Source organism: Phacochoerus africanus, chromosome 3, assembly GCF_016906955.1.
Source record: "Phacochoerus africanus isolate WHEZ1 chromosome 3, ROS_Pafr_v1, whole genome shotgun sequence".
Lineage (NCBI taxonomy): Eukaryota > Metazoa > Chordata > Mammalia > Artiodactyla > Suidae > Phacochoerus > Phacochoerus africanus.
Genome location: NC_062546.1, coordinates 141,034,662 through 141,055,365, shown reverse-complemented (window position 1 = coordinate 141,055,365; position 20,704 = coordinate 141,034,662). Strand labels below are relative to the sequence as shown.

The following is a 20,704-nucleotide window of genomic DNA, read 5'->3' as shown; positions in this document are numbered from 1 at the left end:
CCAGTTGGCAAATTCTCATGTCTTAACCAGCTTGCCCTCCAGTGGGGGAGTCCACAGAGAACTAAGGCAGGCCATCTCAAACTGTACATTAGAATCACCTGGGGTTCTGGAAAAATGCCCATCTCACTGGCAGGGATTCTGCATTTCTAGTGAGTGCCGGGGAGATGCCACAGACTGTGGACCACGCTTGGGAAAGGAAGGGGTTAGAGAAATGACAACCCCGTTTTCCTCTTCCTCGTATTGCTAATTACAACTATGATTGTGAAGAGCTACTTCAGTACAAGGTGTTCTCAAGGAGCAGAGTGACTGGGCTCAAGACTGGGGAAGAAGAGAGTCATTGAGAAAGCCCTTACCATGGAGCAGGTGATCGTTAATAAAAGCATGTCAAAGGAAAGAACACAATGAAAGTTTCCAGTCTTAACTCTCCAAGGAGAAATTCCATAGATTAGAGAAGACACCATTTGGCGAGGCTGACTCTGTAGATGCCACAGCTCTTCCGTTGAAGTGAATTTCCAAAGTCACATTAGGATTGAAGCCTAAGAAGGCAACAGCCCGTGAATGATTCTCCTTTCACTTTCAGGTGTCCAAGTGGCTACATGGGAGAATATTGTGAAATAGGGCTTTCAAAAGGCATTTCTCCAGGAACAAGTAAGTTTTAAGAATGCCTCATGGTCCCTAAATCTAGTGCTGTCTATATTCTGTTTAACTCAGTCTCTGAAGAATGAATGGTTCTAGCCCCTAGTCTCTACTGCTAAGTCTCCTGGCTCTTTTCCTTCTCCTCATGGTCATGTTTTTGCTTCTTCTTCTCTTTGATGACAGCAATGGCCGTGCTGGTGACACTCATCCTGATCATCATCATTGGAGGATTGGTGGCATTAGGATTTTTCCACTATAGGAAAACCGGCTCCATTTTGATTTCTATGCCCAGGCTGTCAAGGTCAGTTTCATTGTGTGGCATATTGATTCTAGAAGCCTGTGTGATCTGTAACCATGTGAATAGCTTAGTGTTTTTCTTTTAAGTTAAAAAATACCCTATACTCTTCACCTATTTGGCAGAAACAAAAACACTGAACTTCAGATCACAGTGTCTTAATCTACTGCTTCTCATCCTGAGGGCAGATCACATTTTAGAGTCTAAATGGTTTGTACTTACTGGTGGGCATTGAGGTTACACTGGGGGACAGCAATGGCAGTGTGACAGACTGGGCTTTCTTTCTGCAAGTGCCCGACTGGCCCTCTCTTCAATTTAAGCATTCAGGAATGTGCTTTAATACTTCCAGGTCACTAAGGGATCTTATTCCAGTTTCATTGATTTAGATAGGAAAAGGTACAAGGAAAGAAACCTATCATAACAATTGTTTTAAAAAATAATAAGACAGTGTTTCGATGACTTCTTTTCAGCTTAAGCAATCTTTCCAAATACACGGAAAATGGAAACGGGGTGACCTTCAGATCAGGGGAGGATGTTAACATGGATATTGGAGTATCTGGTTTTGGTCCTGAGTCAGCTATTGACAGATCAATGGCGATGGTGCGTATGGTTTCAAAATGACTATCTGAAGGTTATCATTTATACTGTTTTATCAAAGACATACTTTTTATAAAGAGTAAAGTTAACCTAGAAAGAAAATATAGTATGCCACTCAGAAGAAAGTCTTCATTACACAAACAGTTAGGAAACTTTTAGATTAATATCTAAAATTGTTAATGATAAAATTGAAATTTAATCCTGATCTAAGTCGCATGGTTAAATTGGAATCATAAACAGTCTTAAGTTTAGTTGGAATCTTTTTTTTTTTGGCTGCGTACATGGTCTGTGGATGTTCCCAGGCCGGGAACTGAACACAAACCACAGCAGGAAGCCTCTACAGTGACAACACCAGATCCTTAACCCAATGAGCCACAAGGGAACTCTTTAATTGGGGTCTTAGGCTATGTTTTTTTGGGAAACAGGAGAGGAACCATGATGTTCTGTTTTTATTCGACGACTTTTTGTATGTTTCAATGAAGAGGTAGGGAAATAAGTGTTTCCTGTTCTCATATTTTCCCACCATATAATGTTGGGATAAACAGCGGTTTTAGAGTTAGTGATTGGTTCCAGTCACAACTCTGCCACCTTCTAAGTCGGTCCTAATAGGCATGGAGCTTGATCTCCTTTGCCCTCTCCATCCTCATCTGTCAAATTATACCTCCTGTGAGGAGCAAATACTTTATGAGTGGACTGGTATCCACTACATTTTCTACAGAGTTCAGAGGTCATTTGCAGTATTCTGCCTTCCCCCTCAAGCTTTCATCTTTGCCTTGGCCTTAACATACAATATTATTCATTCTTTCTTCTGTCCCCATCTCTCTCTTCTCTTTGCTCCTCTCTACCCACCCACCCTTCCCTCTGTGTCCGTACCCAGCCCCTAAGTGTGTTATTTGTCTTAAGGAGCCATAGTGAACTCTGGTATAGGAAGAGTGGTTTCATTTTCTTGAGCTGTCGAGTTAGTGCATTTAAGCCACTTGACATAATGGTTTGCCCTGTGGAGTTCTTGTGTCTCTGCTGGATTTTTTTTTCTTTTAAGTGTTTTTGGAGGGAGTGGGGTAAGCATAACACCTAGCATGCCTTCAAGTGTGAAGGACTGCCTCTTCCCCTGTGTGTGAACCAGATCAGCATGGTGCAATGTTTTTTTTTTTTTTTTTCCCCTTTTCTCCATCAGAGTGAACATTTTGCCATGGACTTGGAAAAGCCTCCCATAATATTTGAAAACCCGATGTACACCTCCAAGGATGGTACCATCAGAATGGCTCAGCCAACAACAACCCAGGTGAGAAAGCACAGCCCTTCCTCTCAGGGGCTGCTGTTGCTAGCTCTTGTTCTTTGGAATGATGTGCCTTCAGGGTCCTCCCAGTCTTCCCTCAATGGAAGGAAGCACAGTGTCTGTTCAACTTCACTCTCTGCAGCAGCAAGTCCCACCCAAAGACCTAAGGCCTGCAAACAGTCAGAATCATTCTGGAGCTGCTGACCAAGAGCCTTTTCATGCTGGGGGCGGGGGGTCGGAGCAAGGGGGTCTGAGAGTGTCCAGAGGCTCGGGCACCTGACACCCACAGGCTTTCTGTAAATATCTGGGAAGTGAGTGGGTTGAAGCTGTCAGTTCACTAGGCAGAGGCTCAGGAGTCAGGGCGCACTCTCCTGGTTCTTATTGGTGTCATAGGTGTGACTGGAGGTGACCTCCCTGCCTTGCCCATACTTTTCTGCAAGGTACAAAGCTCTCCAAAGTGCAAAGTTGGCAGGTGGATACTTAAATCCCCTTTGGTATAGCCGTATTTTCACTCATCTTTAAGAGGAGAAATAAGGATGAAGGGACAAAACTCTTCATTAGGTCTGGATCAGTAGCCCCAACACCACTTCCAGTGTCTGTCAACTGTCAGCCTGTCTTTGCTTTGTCAAAACAACTAGGGTGAGAAGCAGTTTCATTTTTAACACCTGAACTTCTTTTGAACCCACAAGATATGGTACGTTTTATTTTATTTTACTGTAGCTTTATAATGAGGTTTTTTTTTTAATTAAAGTATGGTTGATTTACAATGTTGTGCCTGTTTCTGCTGTACAGCGTATATATGTTCTTTTTTAATTATTATTCTTTTTTATTCGTTTCCATCATAGTCTATCCCAGGAATCTGGGTATAGTCCCCTATGCTATACAGTAGGGTACATTTTAATATAAGATAGAAATATTTCCTTCATGGATAGCTTTCTCAAGAACAGCTAAATTTGAATCTTGAAAGCATTTTTCCTGATTCTTTAATAGACAGCAAAACTTAAAATCACATAGTAAAAATAGATTTTTCCATTTTCTCTTAAAATAAAATGAGGCTATGTTTACAAATACACTTTCAAGTTTGAGAAGAAATAAAGTGGTGAAAGTAAAATACAGGAAAAGGGGTGAATTTCTACCCTGTAGTTGATTAATTATATATCCATGGTAATTTGCTCTGTCAGAGGGAACCTTAGCGTCACATGAATGTTACAGAAAATATCTATAGGTGTATTAATTCCATTATGTCTCTTGTTTCAAATGGATAAGCAATGAGGTCCTGCCGAATGGCACAGGATACTATATCTAATCACTTGTGATAGAACATGATAGAAGATAACATGAGAAAAAGAATGTGTATATACAAATAAAGAAATAACTGAGTCACTTCACAGGTACAGCAGAAATTGACAGAACATTGTAAATCAACTATAATAAAACATTTTAAAACATCCAACCTCTTTTAAGCAGTCCCCTGAAATCATTTTAGTCTGAATATCCAAAGATAAAACTTTCAGTTCACTAATGATTAGGGGAATAATTCATCCGGTTCTTTTAGGATTTGGCTGCCAGTGTACCACCAGAGTATCCTTGCTCCAAAAATATGGTCAATGGTGGGAGTCAGGGTGCATGGAGAACACAGAAGAAGTTGCTATTATTAAATGAGAGTGTGACCAATGATGGGTGCCTTTGTCCCCAAGATATAGGCATGAGATAGATAACTTAGTAGTTAGTGCTCCTGATTTTGGGGAGATGGGAATGGTGTTTTTTTTTTATCTGAACCCCAGGGTCAGTCTCATGTAATAAAAATGGAACCTGACCTTGTCTGTGGGAGAGCAAGGTGGTAAACAGAGAGTAAACAGAGAGACTCTGCACTGAAAATTATTTCAAAACTGAATAATGGCCTTCAATATGCACACAGGTATCCGAATCTGGGAATGTGTATAACAAAAACTATGGAAGTCCTGTAAACCCCGATGAATTAGCTCCAGACACAAAACCGGCTTCCCCAAGTGCTGATGAAACTCAGGTAAGAGTGATCAACCACTAAAGTGATACGGGATTTGGGAAGGACTGAGTTTTTTAATCCTAAACAAACCAGAGAGACCCTGATAGGCTCACAGATCTCAAGAGGTGTGGGCAGGTAATAAAGGGTTGTTTTTTTTTTTTTGTTTGTTTTTGTTTTTTTGGCTCCCCCGAGGCATATGGAGCTTCTGGGCCAGTGATCAGATCCGAGCCATAGCTTAGAACTAAGCCACAACTAAGTTGAAAAAGTAAGGCTACATTCTGACATTGAGATGGGAATGGTGTTCCTTGTGACGTGGGAGGCCAATCAGAAGAGGGCGACAGACTTCTGGATCCAGCCTCCTCAAATCGGAGGCATTTAATTTGAGATAATGACTTAGGATGAACAAAACCTCACTTTGTTAAGGATACATAGAGAGGATCCTTTCCTTTCCTGTGCAGTGTAATTTTTCTGTTGTTTTTAGCTCTATTGTGTTATCTGTGTTCACCACTAGATGGCACTAATTCACACTCTTCCTCTATCTGTCCATTCACCTCCCGGCTCACTGTCCAACTAACATTATTGCCCTCAATGTTAATACTGGAAATTAAGAGGAAAAAAACCACTAGATGGAGCTTCTCTACCTTGTAGGTCCTTTGAAATTTGTAGACTGTGTGGTCTACAGAGAGAAATACAATAAATAAAACTGATAGAAAACTTTGTTTTAATGGATAGTATATCATTAGTTTTAATAGGAAGCTATCTAAGATATAGCTGTTTGATTCTGGGCACACTATTTTACCTCTAGTCTTAATGGGCAAACTGTTTTACCTCTAGTCTTACTTTACCTCTAGAGTCCTTAATGTTTCTTATGGGGGGGGGGCACTCTTGGCATATTGGGTGGGACAGTTCTTTATGGTACAGAACTATTCTATACATTATAGGACATTCTGGTATTCCTGGTCCCTGTCCACTAAGTGCCAGTAGAATTTTCCCCATGCATTGTGATTCCAGAAATCACTGTTCTCCCCGTACCCCCCCTCCGCCCCCCCCCTCCACCCCAGCCCTCAAACATACACTCCCAGTTGAGAACAATAAGATCTGGAATGTCTCAGTTCTAAGGGTCTGTGATTTCTAAGGTAAATTAATGTAAAGAAATACAGTCCAAGGGTAGTTGGAAATCTTGCCATTTTTAGACAAGCCCTGGTCTCAAGTTGCATAAGCTACAAATAGAATTGGTATCTACAAAGTTAACTCAGAAGTCATGTTGGATTTTCAGACATTGGTTCTTATTCTCCTTGTTCTGGTTGAAATAAAAGATGAACTAAATTGATGGTAATGAGAAGAGCTAATAGCAAAGGTCTCTGTCCATGGTTTCTTATTCCATTTACTAATTTCTTCTTACACACACACACGGATATTGTCTTAGAAAGGAATTTCCAATTTCATATTTTTCAAGTGACCGAATTTTTCTCCTTCAAGCTACATCGAAAAGTGTATTTTGAAGACTAATTTTTCACCAAGACCAGAATACTTGAATGTCATGTATTTGGTTCCCCAAGTCTGGCTCAACCCCCCCAAGTGCTGCCAGTTCTAATTTATATTCTTATATTCTCAGTCCCTTCTGAGTCTAGCCAGCCTCTTCCCTAGACCGCTCTCTCTCCCGGCTGAGCAGGAAGGGAAGTGGTGGGATTGCTGCATTATCAGAAACCCTGAGACGCTCCCAAGGAAGGGCAGATCTCTACCAGTCAGAGCCTTTCTTTCTCATCGCCATCTCGGCAGTTCATTGACTCTTCTCACCTTTTCTAATCAGTCAAGGCTGAGACCCTCTACCCTTTAAGGTCTGTCCTCCGCAGTATGTCCAGGGTTGTCCCTATGTCCATTGCCTCCTGGGCACTGAGATAACAGCCAGGGTGACTTAGAGCCATAGAGGCCCTGTAGGATCACATTGACATTAATGTGCTAGAGAGACTCACCGGTTTCGCTTTCGTCGGTAAATCTGCTCGAAGGACTCAGATACCCTGAACTCCTGTGGCTCGGTGCTGTCATTTTGCAAAGTCTCATTGGCTTTCCCAAGGAGACAACAGTGAAAATCACCACCACTCCTCTCATTAGTAATTACTCAACTCCACGTAGCCATTCCACACTGAGTTTGGCTTTCCCCAGAGGCTGGCCTCTGACTGGAGCATCTCCATCTCCCCTGTGGTGGGGGCCACGTGCAGAGCAGGTGCTCACTTAAACGTGGGGTAAAGTGAATGGCCTCTTCTACCTCCTATAGTCCCGTGCTCCCGCTCCTTCATGAGTCCCCATTTTCACGGAGCAAGAACACCCCATAGAACACGTGGGCTACCTCAGCTACCCACCAGAGGAGGCTGTCTGTTTCCTTGTCTCCTTACATCTGGCAGCCAGAGCTGTGGGCAGCACTGCTACCCTGGGCAACCACAGTCTAAGGTGACTTCCTCTTTGGGATCTTCAGTTTGGGGAGCCTCTGTACCCTAGAGGCATGGCTCGATCCTCACTCCATCCAGTTAAATGATCTCTCTTTCCTCATGTGCCAAATAGAGATAATTAGAGCCCCTGCCTCACAGAGTTGTTGGGAAAATAGAATCAACTCTTAGAATAGTCAGTGACACATAGTAAGCCCTCAATTAACATTAAGTTGCTATTGCTATGGTGATCACAGGAGGAAATGAGAAAAATTCAGTACTTTGTTAAATTCAGTACTTTAAATGAGAAAACATCAGTACTTTATTAAAAATATATATTTTCTCCCATAGTCCTGTATTTGGAAGTGTCTGTAGAAACAATGCTTTGTCACTTGCACTCACGCCATCTCATATTTTTTTTTACAACTGATGTCAAAGCTTCTAGCTACTCTAGGCACAGATTCTGTAAACTATACATTTCAAACCAAAGAAGGGTTTTGAAATTACTGGATGGAAAAAGCCCAAAGAGTTTCAATGCCTGTTCAGGGGTCATCCAAGGAAGAATTGGACAATTTACTGCCTGGGCTGGATCACATGGTCCCAGGTCCCAAATTGCTTTTCCTCTCTTAAAAAGAAATTTAAAAACCTGAGGGGTGGGGGCGGGGGGAGGGGAGAGAAACTCACAAGGAAATCCCATTACTGAAGGTTTTCTGTTTCCCCTTTTGTGTCTAGGTGACAAAATGGAATATCTTCAAACGAAAACCAAAACAAAATACCAACTTTGAAAACCCGATCTATGCCGAGGTAATTTTGAACAATTTTTCACAGCCCAGGCATTCTTTCTTAACAATAATTTGCTAAATCGGGCACAGACCCAGATTGTTCTGAGCAAATTGGCCAAGATTTGTCATCTTTATGTCCTAAACTGTTGGGGAATGAATGACTGATTCCTGTTTCTTTGTGGTCTTAGACGGAGAATGAGCCAAAGGTTGGTGCCGCCGTGACCCCACCTCCATCACCTTCTCCCCCTGCTAAGAAGACTCAGAAAAAAGGCACAACTCCAGCCTACAGTGCAACAGAAGACACATTTAAAGACACGGCAAACCTTGTCAGAGAAGACTCTGAGGCATAGCTGTGCCAGCTATGTAGGGAATAATTAGAAACACATTTTTTGCACATATATTTTTTACAAACAGATGAGAAAAATTTATGTTCCATACTTTATAAAAAAGATGTATTTTCCTCCATACTTCTATAGCTGGAAGTGTCTGTGGAAACAATGCCTTGGGTGTCTTTTTTTACTCATACCATCTCATATTTTTGCAAATAATTATCACAATGTACTATATGTATATCTTTGCACTGAAGCTATCTGAAGGTAATGCTATAAATACATTGTACATTTGTAAATTTTGGAAAGATTATCACATTAAATTTGCTAATGAAAGTATCTGCTGAATTGGTTGGTGATCATTACATTCAGGGATCCACAGAAGAAAGGAATTGACTTGGGGCCTTTGGCCACGTCAAAAGAAGAGGCACCACTGTTAGTCCCCATTGGATTATCAAGGAAGGGAATCCATGTTCACACATGAGCACTTAATGCTCAGTATTACATATAACCTGATGAGTAGCGTATCGATAGAGACGCAGGTGACACAGGAGGTAGAAAAAGCAATTCAGTTCCCCCTTCTGCCCTTTGCATTGCCTAACACTGGTTCCATTGTGTTCTGTCACTAGCTGCCCAGTCAACATTATTATGTTAATATCAGCAAACCCAATGTCATTAAGTCTAAGTGTCCCGCAAAGAATGTGTATCTAATGAACTCTTTCATCTGATGGCTTGTGGGGTGATTGACACCCTGGACTGGCATCTCAGGTGGACACCTACTCTAGCACCTGGCGCTCAGGAGCTGAATTACTAAAAGCAAATCTGTGTCTTCCTTAAGGAAGGTGCCAAACAAATAACCAGTGAAGCAAAGCCTCGTCTGGGTTTGTGTTTCCGAGAGTGAAAATTTCCTTGTAATGACTATTTATTTCATTAAATAGTTGAACATGAATAGAAAGGGAAACCGTTCTCATTGAGCCTTATTTTGGCTAAATCCTACATTTGTAGGGGAATGTACCACAGAGCCCAGCCCTCCACTTGAAGAGTGGCTCTGATCTCCATAGTGGGAACCATGCAGGAATTACACAATTCCACACTCAGTAGCCTTCCCGGCTCTCTGTGCTCACATTGCACATTTTTAAAACAATGGATGGATGGATGGATGGATGGATGGATGAATGGATGGATGAATGAATGAGACATGTACTACTGATTATTTTATTCCCGAGTTCTCAAAATATTTTTTGTGCATATTTTGAGTGCTTACTGTAATTACTTTGAAATGTACTTTGATTAGAAAAGAAAATGGAAATGATGCTGCTGAAAAATTTCTAATAAATGTGTATTTTATCAGACTTCTCCTGTCTGCTTCCTAAACCCAGGTCATGGGTCAGTTGCATTTTGTGGTGCAGAGCTTGGCGCTTTGATGGCCAGCGTGCAGGCAGCGGGGGAGGAGGAATCACAGTTCTGGCAGGTGGTCGCAGAAAGGAGAGCGACTCCTGGAGGGTCCCACCTGAACTCTGGGCAGACAGCCCCCTTAATGCCCCCACCTTTTCCCCACTTTTTAAAGTTTTATTGAAGTATAGTTGATTTACAATACTGTGATAATTTCTGCTGTACAAAAAAGTGATTCATTTATACAAATACACACATTCGTTCTTTTTCAGATTCTTTTCCCATGTAGGTTATCACTTAACTGCCTTTCAAGGCCCATTTCCACTTGCCCTTTTCCTTCCTTACACACTTACACCTGGCAGTTTTCCTCAAATTGTGACAGAAGAGCAGGGCATAGGTGGGGAGGGTTTTGTTCAGACTGAGATTCAGGCTTCAGGGGGCTGTGTGAGCTGTATCTGCCTACGAAGCAGGAAGTCAGAATGAGAGGGAGCATCAAAGTGCCTGTGATGTCCAGCTTTGATACTTGTCTCAGGCCTTAAGCTCACTGAGAAATTATTCTGGGGAATTTTAAAAATGAGGATTAGTGTCTTGCTTTGTGTCTAGGTCTCCCAGAAAGGAATCAGAAAGCCTGCTGTTTCTGTGTGTGTGTGTGTGTGTGTGTGTGTGTGTGCGCGCACATGGACCCTTGGGGTCTGGAACCTCAGAGGAAGAGTAGCCACCACCTCCCAACCCCTCACCCCAGTGCTATTTAGAGGACAGAAGTGCTGACGTTACTCAGCGTCTCATCACGTGAAGCAGAAACAGTTCTACGAGCAGACATGTATTCCACGGCACAACATAAAATCACAGCCCCAGCAGGTGTGTCCACAGGAAGCTGTCAGGTCACACGGGTCACCTGCCCAGGGTTCCCACTGATTTTTTTTTTTAGTATTTATTCCCTCTTTCATTCATCAATTTACGTGCTCACGCCCCTACTCTCCCTTCCCCAGCCTGTGTTGTCACCAGCACCCAGTTGCAGTGACCCACGTGGAGACCACGGGTTTACAGAAAATACATGAGACAAGAACTTTTAGTGGAGAATTCCATCAATGAACTTTTTTTCCCCTCTGCTTTGGGAAAAGACCACTATTACTTGATTTTTGTGGTGGAATATTTTGGGATGGCTCAAAGATGATTAAGAGCTAGAGGGAGGGGGCTAAGGAAGCTGGTCACAGCATGCACCCCTATTGCCCTTGACCTCTTAGCCTCGCTTCAGTCTCTACCTCTGCATTCATCAAGGTCACAAGCCACAGGTCATACTGAGGATAATATGATTCCATATTTCCTTCTTGAAGGCTCCTTTAAGGGCATAAAGCATAATTTTTATTTATTTATTTATTTTTTTTTTGCATTTTCAGCTGCACCTGTGGCATATGGAAGTTCCTGAACCCAGGATCCTTAAACTACTGTGCTGGGACAGGGATTGAGCTGGCAATGCCACAGGGACAAGCCAGATGATTAACCCACTGCACTTATATAAAATTGCTTTTTAAAAATCTGAGATTGGCTTTGGAGTTCCTGTCGAGGCAAAGTGGAAATGAATCTGACTAGGAACCATAAGGTCGTGGGTTCAATCCCTGGCCTCCATCAGTGGGTTAAGGATCCGGCATTGCTGTGAGCTGTGGTATAAGTCGCAGATGAGGCTCGGATCTGGCGCTGCTGTGGCTCTGGCATAGGCTGGCAGCAGTAGCTCTAATTGGACCCCTAGCCTTGGAACCTCCATATGCCATGGCTGTGGCCCTAAAAAGCAAAAATAAATAAACAAACAAACAAACAATCTGAGATTGGCTTTGAAATAATCCTGTGTGTGTTGGGTGGTGGGCAAGGAGCAGAATGTAGATACAAAAAGAGTGGCCATGAGTCACTGATTGTTGAAGCTGGGCTCTGGGTACCTGGGGTTTATTATATTCTCCCTGGTCTTGTGTATGTTTAAAAATTTCTGGACTTGGTGAGATACATCCTTCAATTACACTTGGCGAATCATCACACATGGACCACTTCTCCCAGGACCCAAATAACACGCACTTACAAATCACCAACATGGTATTCAGTTGGCCATTTGCATTCCCCTGGGTTCTGGGCACCAGGGATACAAGTAATAAAAGTTGGTGGCATGTTTACCACATGCTGGGTTCAGTTCAGACCACTTTATGTGTTTTACCTGATTTCATGTTCATAGCAATCTTATTATCCCAGTTTACAGATGAGGCACAGAGCAGCTAAACACCTTTCCCAAGGTCACACAGCTGGAATTTAAATCCAGCTCCATCTCCAGAGTTTGTGCCACTCCCTTGGGACCTCAGAGTCCAGCAGAGGAAACTAATCCCACCGCAGCAGGTTGTGGGAGCACAGCACGGGCCTGTCACAGATCTTCAAGCTTAACCTTGAAAGATGAATTTTACCAGTAAAAGAGTTCATGGGTGGGCTAGGCAGAAAAGATAGCATGAGCTAAAGCAGGGAGGTAGGAATGGACTTGGGGTGTTAGGGAACAGCAAAAAATCTACTGTCAGTTAGTCAAACACTGCTTGGCTTGAGATTAGGGAGGAGGAGTTCCCGTCATGGTGCAGTGTTTAATGAATCCGACTAAGAACATGAGGTTGCGGGTTCAATCCCTGGCCTTGCTCAGTGGGTTAAGGATCCGGCATTGCTGTGAGCTGTGGTGTAAGTCGCAGATGTGGCTCAGATCTGGCGTTGCTGTGGCTGTGGTGTAGGCTAGCAGCTACAGCTCCAATTATACCCCTAGCCTGGGGACACGTGAGGCCCTAAAAAGCAAAAAAAAAAAAAAAAAAAAAAGGCAAACATGGAAATTTGAATACTGACTAGGTATTTGATAATATTAAAAGTTATTTGTAGGGAGTTCCCATCATGGCGCAGTGTTTAACGAATCCAACTAAGAACATGAGGTTGTGGGTTCAATCCCTGGCCTTGCTCAGTGGGTTAAGGATCTGTGAGCTATGGTGTAGGTCGCAGACGCGGCTCAGATCCCGTGTTGCCGTGGCTCTGGCGTAGGCGGGTGGCTACAGATCCAATTAGACCCCTAGCCTGGGAACTCCATATGCCGAGGGAGCAGCCCAAGAAATGGCAAAAAGACAAAAAAAAAAAAAAAGAGAGAGAGTAGGGAGGAGAGCATGAGGCCACCACAAAGGCAGTTTGAAAGGTGATTGGCCGGGTATGAAAGGTCCCTAACACCTAGGAAGGGAGGGCCATCCCGGCAGAGCATTTTAGCATTTTCTCGTACCGAGGGTGGCCCTAACCATGGCCTCTGCCAGGAGCAGGTCAAAAAAGAAAACACTGGGGACTGTCAGCTCTGGAAAGTTATCAGCTTTGCTCAGGACTTTCAGTCCCACCAATTCTGACCCCTCCTTCCTAGAAGTGAATTCAGGACATTTTGTTTGAAAACCAACCAGACGTCTGCATTTGTTTTGTGTCCATGAGATTCTGGAATAAACCATAGGAAACAAAACCAACAGGTCTCTAGAAACTACTTGACCTCGTTGAGTTCCACTTAGCTAACAGCATCGCTGGTCACTGAACACTGGTCCCCGGCTTATGCAGACCAGAGGGGAAGGGCACAAATTTCAGCTCCTCTGATGTGTCCCCTGATGATAGTCATTGGCAGAGCACAATTTCCCAACCAATTACTTGCATGGCAGGGGCTCGGCCATCCTTCTGCTGCTAATCTCTGAGCCTCAGCTGCTGCTTCTGTGAAATAGAGAGACGGCTATGAGAGTCTAGGGTGAAAATGGATGTAAAGATCAGCCCAGGTTAGAACTACTAATCTAAATAGAAGTGGCTAATCTTCGTTTTTTTAAATTTTTATCCTGCAACTTCTTGATTCATATAACATTAATTAATTAATTAATTATGTCTTTTAGGGCCGCACCTGTAGCTTATGGAGGTTCTCAGGTGAGGGGACAAATTGGAGCTGTAGCCACTGGCCTACGCCACAGCCACAGCAGAGCCAGATCTGAGTTGTGCCTGCGACCTACACCACAGCTCATGGCAACGCCGGATCTTTAACCCACTGATCGAGGCCAGGGATTGAACCTGTGTCCTAATGGAATCGCTTCCTCTGCACCACAACTGGAACTTCTAATTTTTTTTTTTTTTAAATGAAGGATAGTATGTGAGGGGTCAAGTTTTTCTCTGGGCTTTTGGAAAAATGCACATATCTTGTCCGTAATGAGGCTGGAGTGGAGATAATAAAACATTGGGTCTCATTTTATTGTCATTTATAGGGTAATGGGAAAGTGATAAAGACCCCTGGACATGAAAGACGGGAAACCCGAGGCTCAGAAAGGGCAAGAGCTTATTCAGGTCACAGCATGGGGAACAGGGCACATTGGTTGTTCCAATGAGCCAGGGTAGGGCCTTGCACAATGTTCCCAGTGTCTGCACCCTGGCCTTCACCGAATTTAAAAAACAGGTTGAGGAGTTCCCATCATGGCTCAGCAGTTAATGAATCCGACTAGCATCCATGAGGACCGGGGTTCCATCCCTGGCCTCACTCAATGGGTTAAGGATCCGGCATTGCCAAGAGCTGTGGTATAGGTCCCAGATGTGGCTCGGATCCCGAGTTGCTGTGTCTGTGGCTGTGGTGTAGGCCGGCGATTGCAGCTCCTAGCCTGGGAACCTCCATATGCCACGAGTGCGGCCCTAGAAAAGATGAAAAGACCAAAAAAAAAAAAAAAAGCACCCTTGGAGGAAAGGGCTTCACTTACACCAGGGTCTTCCTTGTGCTGAACTGACTCCTGCGTGCTTCTGCCCCATCAGAGGGCTGGCTTCACCCCTTCATAGGGCCAAGCCAGTCCGGACCAGCTGTGCCTACTAGCGTTAACCTTTTCTTCACACATTCATTAGCATTTAAATATATAATGAACTAATGCCTTGATTTAGTCTGAGGAGAAATAAATCGGCCCGGACAGGCTGAATCTTCATGGTGTGTCCCCTGCTGTGTCTGACTGTGGAATGCTCTTGTTTCTGAGAAACAAAGGGGGCAGAAAAATGTGAAAGGCAGCTGCAGTGATTTTTCTGAGCTCTGTCTCAAAACAGAGGGTAGGGTCAAACAGCTCCAACGGCTAAACCTACCCTAATGTGACTTGCAGTTTCTGAGCAGCGAGGGCATCTATGCATGTATGTGTATGTGCATGTGCATGTGTGTGCGTGTGTGCCTGTTTCTTTAATCAAGTGGCGTGCACACCCTTTTTCTGCCTTCACAGGACTTTCTAAGCTCACCTCCGTTCTAGTCCTGGTGCACAGTTTATTTTTCATTTTTCCTCTTTTTAAACTTCTTTTTTTTAGTGTTTGCAAATTTTTATTTCTTACTTATAATTAAAGTATAGTTGATTTATTGATGCACATTTTATAATCCTTTTTCTTATATCTCTCTGCAACCCTGTGCGGTTGTCTCAGGGACAGTGGCCAGCTTTCGCTTCTCCATTCTTAGCTCCTGACACTGAACCTGGCACTTAATAGGGGCTGAGTAAGTGTTAGGTTAAGGAAATAAATGGAAAAAAAAAAGTTAAAGGCTAAGGCCAGAAAGAAATCCATCGAATCCTGAGCCTCACACAGGTGTCCTGCCATCCTCAGGAGATGGTTCAGAGGGTCCATGCATGTGATGTTACTTTGGTCACAATAAGGTGCCATTTGAGTTTATATCTTGATTTTTTTTCTAAGCTCCTGGGGCTCATAAAGTCTTTTCATTAAATAGTATGCCAAATTTAGGAGTTCCCGTCACGGCGCAGTGGTTAACGAATCCGACTAGGAACCGTGAGGTTGCAAGTTCGGTCCCTGCCCTTGCTCACTGGGTTAACGATCTGGCGTTGCCGTGAGCTGTGGTGTAGGTTGCAGACGCGGCTCGGATCCCGAGTTGCTGTGGCTCTGGCGTAGGCCGGGGGCTACGGCTCCGATTAGACCCCTAGCCTGGGAACCTCCATATGCCGCAGGAGCGGCCCAAGAAAGAGCAAAAAGACAAATAAAATAAAATAAAATAAAATGAATAGTACGCCAAATTTAAAAAATTTATTTATTTATTTATTTGCTGTGTCATGCAGTGGCTTAATGTGGGATCTCAGTTCTCAGATCAGGGATCCAGCCTGTGCCACAGCAGTGACCAGAGCCATAGCAGTGACAATGCCAGACCCTTAACTGCTAGGCCACCAGGGAACACCTGGAAATTTAACTTTTCTAAATTTTTTTTGGCATAAAATAAACCAGTCCTTCAGATTCCAGGTAACAGCTTTTCTTTTTGTTTGTTTTTTGTTTAGTTGCTTGTTTTTTCTGTTTCAAATGGTTGGTTTTATTTTTTCTTGCTTAGTCCTTGAACATACCTTACTTTGAAGGCAGAGCCCACAGACTTTTCTGATAAACTGGACACATAGTAAGAGAAATCAAAGTTCAATTATGGTTTTGCCTGAGAAATGATAAGGTTAGAGTTTCCATCAAATGAGATGGGGAGATTGCAGGAAGGGGTTGGGGGGCTACCCTGTTAAGATAGTCCTGTGAGATAGCAATACTAAGGCATGACTCATAAAATGAAGAGATTATGGAAAAGTTATAAGTATTTTTTATTTTCATTCTTTTAAAATTTTTTTTAATAGCTGCACCTGCAGCATATGGAAGTTCCTGGGCCAGGAACTGAATCTGAGCTGCAGCTCCAGCAAAGCCGGATCCTTTAACCCACTGTTAAGCCACTGTGATGGGTCAGGGATCTATCCTGAGCCTTTGCAGTGACCTGGGCTGCTGCGCCAGGGCAGGGACTCCATATTAGGTTTTTTAATTTATTTTTATGTATTTATTTATTTAGGTCTTTTTAGGGCCACACCCGTGGCATATGCAGATTCCCAGGCTAGGAACTGAATCAGAGGTGCAGCTGCTGGCCTACGCCACAGCTCACAGCAACGCCAGATCCTTAACCCACTGAGCACGCAAGGGATCAAACCTACAACCTCACGGTTCCTAGTTGGATTCGTTTCCGCTGCGCCACGACAGGAACTACCAAGATGTAACTCTCTATAAACATGACTCACTTCTTTGACAGTTATGCGTTCTTGCAGCTTCAAGGAGGCTTGAGGGGTTCCCTGGTGGCCTAGCAGTTAAGGATCTGGCATTGTCACTGCTGTGGTGTGAGAAAATCTTTGGGTAGGAGTTCTGTTGTGGCTCAGTGGTTAATGAATCCAACTAGGAACCATGAGGTTGCGGATTCCATCCCTGGCCTTGCTCAGTGGGTTAAGGATCCCGCGTTGCTGTGGCTCTGGTGCAGGCCAGTGGCTACAGCTCTGATTAAACCCCTAGCCTGGGAACCTCCATATGCCTTGGGAGCAGCCCAAGAAATGGCAAAAAGACAAAAAAAAAAAAAAAGAAAAGAAAAAAGAAAATCTTTGGGTAGATCCATGGAGGCTGTGGTCATAACACAGCCCTCATTCCCATATGGGTCATGACTCTCAGCATTCCTGTCCCTTCTACCCCAGGACTGGGGACAAGGTGGGGCTTCTCGAGAGTCTGGGAAGGAAGAGGGAGTTCCTTTTGTGGCTCAGCAGTAACTAATCCAACTAGTATCCATGAGGACACGGATTCAATCCCTGGCCTTGCTCAGTGGGTTAAGGATCCACCGTTGCAAGAATGTATATATGTATGTGTGACTGACTCACCTTGCTGTACAGTAGAAAATTGACAGTATACTGTAAACCAGCTATAATGGAACAAAAAATAATTTAAAATGAAAAAACAAACAAACAAAAAAGGACCCACCGTTGCTGTGAGCTGTGTTGTAGGGCAGCAGCTGTAGCTCTGATTCGATCCCTAGACTGGGAACTTCTATATGCTGTGGGTAGGGACCTAAAAAACAAAAAACAAAACAAACAAACAAAAACACCCCAAAAACCAAAAAACAAAAGGAAGGGAAGAGACCAAGGAAAGCAGGAACAGCCTGGGTATTTTGTTCCATCTGGGGTGGGAGCTCTGGCTCCCAGGTGACCAGGCTCGGGAATGCAAACAGGGACTCAAGCAGCACAGAGAGCCTGCTCAGAGTTATTGTTGCATGACTTAACCAGCATGTACTTGCAGTTCATTATTTAATCTCTAAGCACCTTGGGATTTGTTTTTGTGGTTGTAGGGTTTTTTTTTTTTTTTCTTTCTTTTCTGAGTAAGACAGTAGCAGGCTCCTGTTATTATGAAAACTAAATGAGATCTTGCATGGGAATGTAAGTTCTGTGAGGAAAGGGACATTAATTCCACCAGTACTATAGCTCTAGTGCTCACATCATGGTTGTTCTTTTTTTGTTTGTTTTGCTTTTTATTTTAAGCCCACACCCGTGGCATATGGAAGTTCCCAGGCTAGGGGGTGAATCGGAGCTATAGCTGCTGGTCTACACCACAGCCACAGCAAAGCCAGATTGGAGCCACGTCTGTGACCTACACCACAGCTCACAGCAATGCCGGATCCTTAACCCACTGAGCAAGGCCAGGGATTGAACCTGCAACATCATGGATACTATTCAGATTCATTACCGCTGAGCTATGATTGGAGTTCCCTCATATCATTGTTCTTGATGCTCAAATAACCACTCAGCACAGAGCCTGGATTATAGCAATAGAGCTGCTGTTACTCTTCAGGGGCTGCTTCCAGATCTGAACGTCTGCCAGGAACTCTGGGGCATACTCCTGGAGGGCAGCATGCAGTCAGCCCTCACACTTGACCATGTGTTGATCTGCTGGTTTCCTTCAATGACCCAGCAGATGGCAGATCTATGCAGAGGGACTGTGGGATTGGGACAGCTGGTTCAATGCTGTTGGCCAGCCTGGAGTTGGGGTGGAGGGGTCAGGGGGTGAGGTTGATTGCCAAGCTGAGGGATTGCAAGGGTTGGAAATGCTGGAATCTCGTGCAACTAGCTCTACAGCTGAGCCATGTTTTGGGTTCATGGGCGCTTGTTAGGAGGGGGACCTGGGCCTCCAATTGGCACATTGTTTCCATGAGAAATTCATTCTAAATCTGAAGCAGATGAAAGGCCTAGGACACGGGATGACCCCATTCTGTGCTCTGGCCTGGAATCCAGAACAATTGGGGCTTGTTTTTGATGGGAGCCATCGGGGAGTTTGGTTTGCATAGTAAAGACCTCCCAGTCCCAAGGGAGAGTAGAGACAGACTCGGGCTGAGAGTCTGTGCCAGGGCAGAAAATTCTTGAATAAATTGGAGGAGTGCAAACCAGAGGCCAAAGACACTTCAGCTCCTTGACATGCTAGGAAGGGTCTAGTGGGGGAAGAACTCCACTTGGAGAGAGAGAGAGGCACCAGCTGGTCCAGAGGCAGAATTTCAAGGAAATTTTTTTTTTTTTTTTTTTTTTTTAGGGCCACACCTGCAGCATATGGAGGTTCCCAGGCTAGGGGTCGAATTAGAGCTACAGCTGCCAGCCTACACCAGAGCCACAGCAACATGGGATCCAAGCCACATCTTCAACCTACACTACAGCTCACTGCAATGCCGGATCCCCGACCCACTTATCGAGGCCAGGAATCGAACCTGCGTCCTCATGGATACTAGTTGGATTCATTTCCACTGCCCCACAATGGGAACTCCTCAAGGAACATCTTAAGGGGAGTCATCAGAGTGGTCTCATTCTCTTCCAGGCAGTTACCAAAAGGACCCAGAGCTCACCCATCCGCCTGAGTATAACCTCTTGGCAGCTGTCAGAAATAGAGTCACACATATAAAGAGACTTCTGGAAATTTGGGGACTTGCTCTAATGGGTTTCAGCTTGGGGTCTCCTCAAACCTCCCTTCTAATGAGGAAGAGATAGGAGGAGTGTGAGGAGTGGGCCAGATGGGTGCCCACGTTAGTGGACCCAATATATTACATCAGGCATCACTGTTTCCAGTTATTCCTGGGCTCCCCTAATTACCTACAGCAAATTGATTCGACAGTGCTTCACCCATGGGCAGCCAGATCACTTCCCACCACCTCCTTCCCCTCTCCCTGCCCTTGGTGAGAATGCTAGGAGTTATTGCCAGAAGATCCAAATAAAAGTAATGGGACCCTGGGGGTTTTGTTTCTCTAGAACATTGCAGTTATTTTCACGGATTATAAAATGTTGCATAAGCTTCAAAAAACATGCCAGCATGTCCAATTATCCTCAACAATGAAGGCTGAGGGGGGAAAATGCATAAGGAAGTTCCCTGGTGGTCTAGTGGTTAGGGATTTGGTGTTATCACTGCTGTGACCTGGAGTTCAATCCCTGGTCTGGGAATTGAGATCCCACATCAAGCTGCTGCACGTTGAAGCCAAAAAAAAAAAAAGAAAAAAAATCCTCCCAAAGCAACAGAAATAAAAGCAAAAATAAACCAATGGGACCTAATCAAACTGACAAGTTTTGCACAGCAAAGGAAACCAAAAAGAAAACAAGAAGACAACTTATAGAATGGGAGAAAATAGTTTCAAATGATGCAACTGACAAGGGCTCAATCTCGAAAATATACAAACAACTTATACAACTCAACAGCAAAAAAGCAAACAACCCAATTGAAAAAGGGGCAAAAGACCTGAATAGACATTTCTTCAGGAAGATATACAGGTGGCCAACAAGCACATGAAAAAAATGCTCACCATCACCTGTTAGGAGACATGTTTCTACAATATTTTCTTAGCCTCTTTGCTTCTATTTTCTATGGTGAAAACTCCGTCTTGTCCTGCTTTACTTTACACCCCATCTTCCTGCTTGAAAAACAGTCACAGTGCTGGTAAGTGACTTAAGCTTAAGAACAAAAGACCTAAAGGCATAAGTTATTCATGTGGTCAGCTGAATGAGGACATAATGCGTTGGTCTAGGTACACCGGACCTGTGCAGATAGGCATGCCATTTGCACAGCATGATATATCCTCTTAAGATTAAGAGGAAGATGAGCCTCATGGCCCCAAGAGGTTTATGAGGGGTCGTTA

The 20,704-nt window shown here is 43.9% G+C and overlaps 1 protein-coding gene across 1 annotated transcript in view; it reads left to right on the top strand.

Moving 5' to 3' along the window:
* LRP2 (LDL receptor related protein 2) overlaps positions 1-8,682 on the top strand; it is a 186,653-nt gene extending 177,971 nt beyond the window's left edge. The window contains exons 73-79 of the mRNA XM_047772813.1: positions 581-648; positions 820-937; positions 1,402-1,531; positions 2,703-2,810; positions 4,723-4,830; positions 7,965-8,036; positions 8,203-8,682. Coding sequence (XP_047628769.1) covers positions 581-648; positions 820-937; positions 1,402-1,531; positions 2,703-2,810; positions 4,723-4,830; positions 7,965-8,036; positions 8,203-8,364 — 766 coding nt within the window. The 3' untranslated portion in view covers positions 8,365-8,682. The remainder of the gene's footprint in view (positions 1-580; positions 649-819; positions 938-1,401; positions 1,532-2,702; positions 2,811-4,722; positions 4,831-7,964; positions 8,037-8,202) is intronic.
* Positions 8,683-20,704: the final 12,022 nt, after the last annotated feature.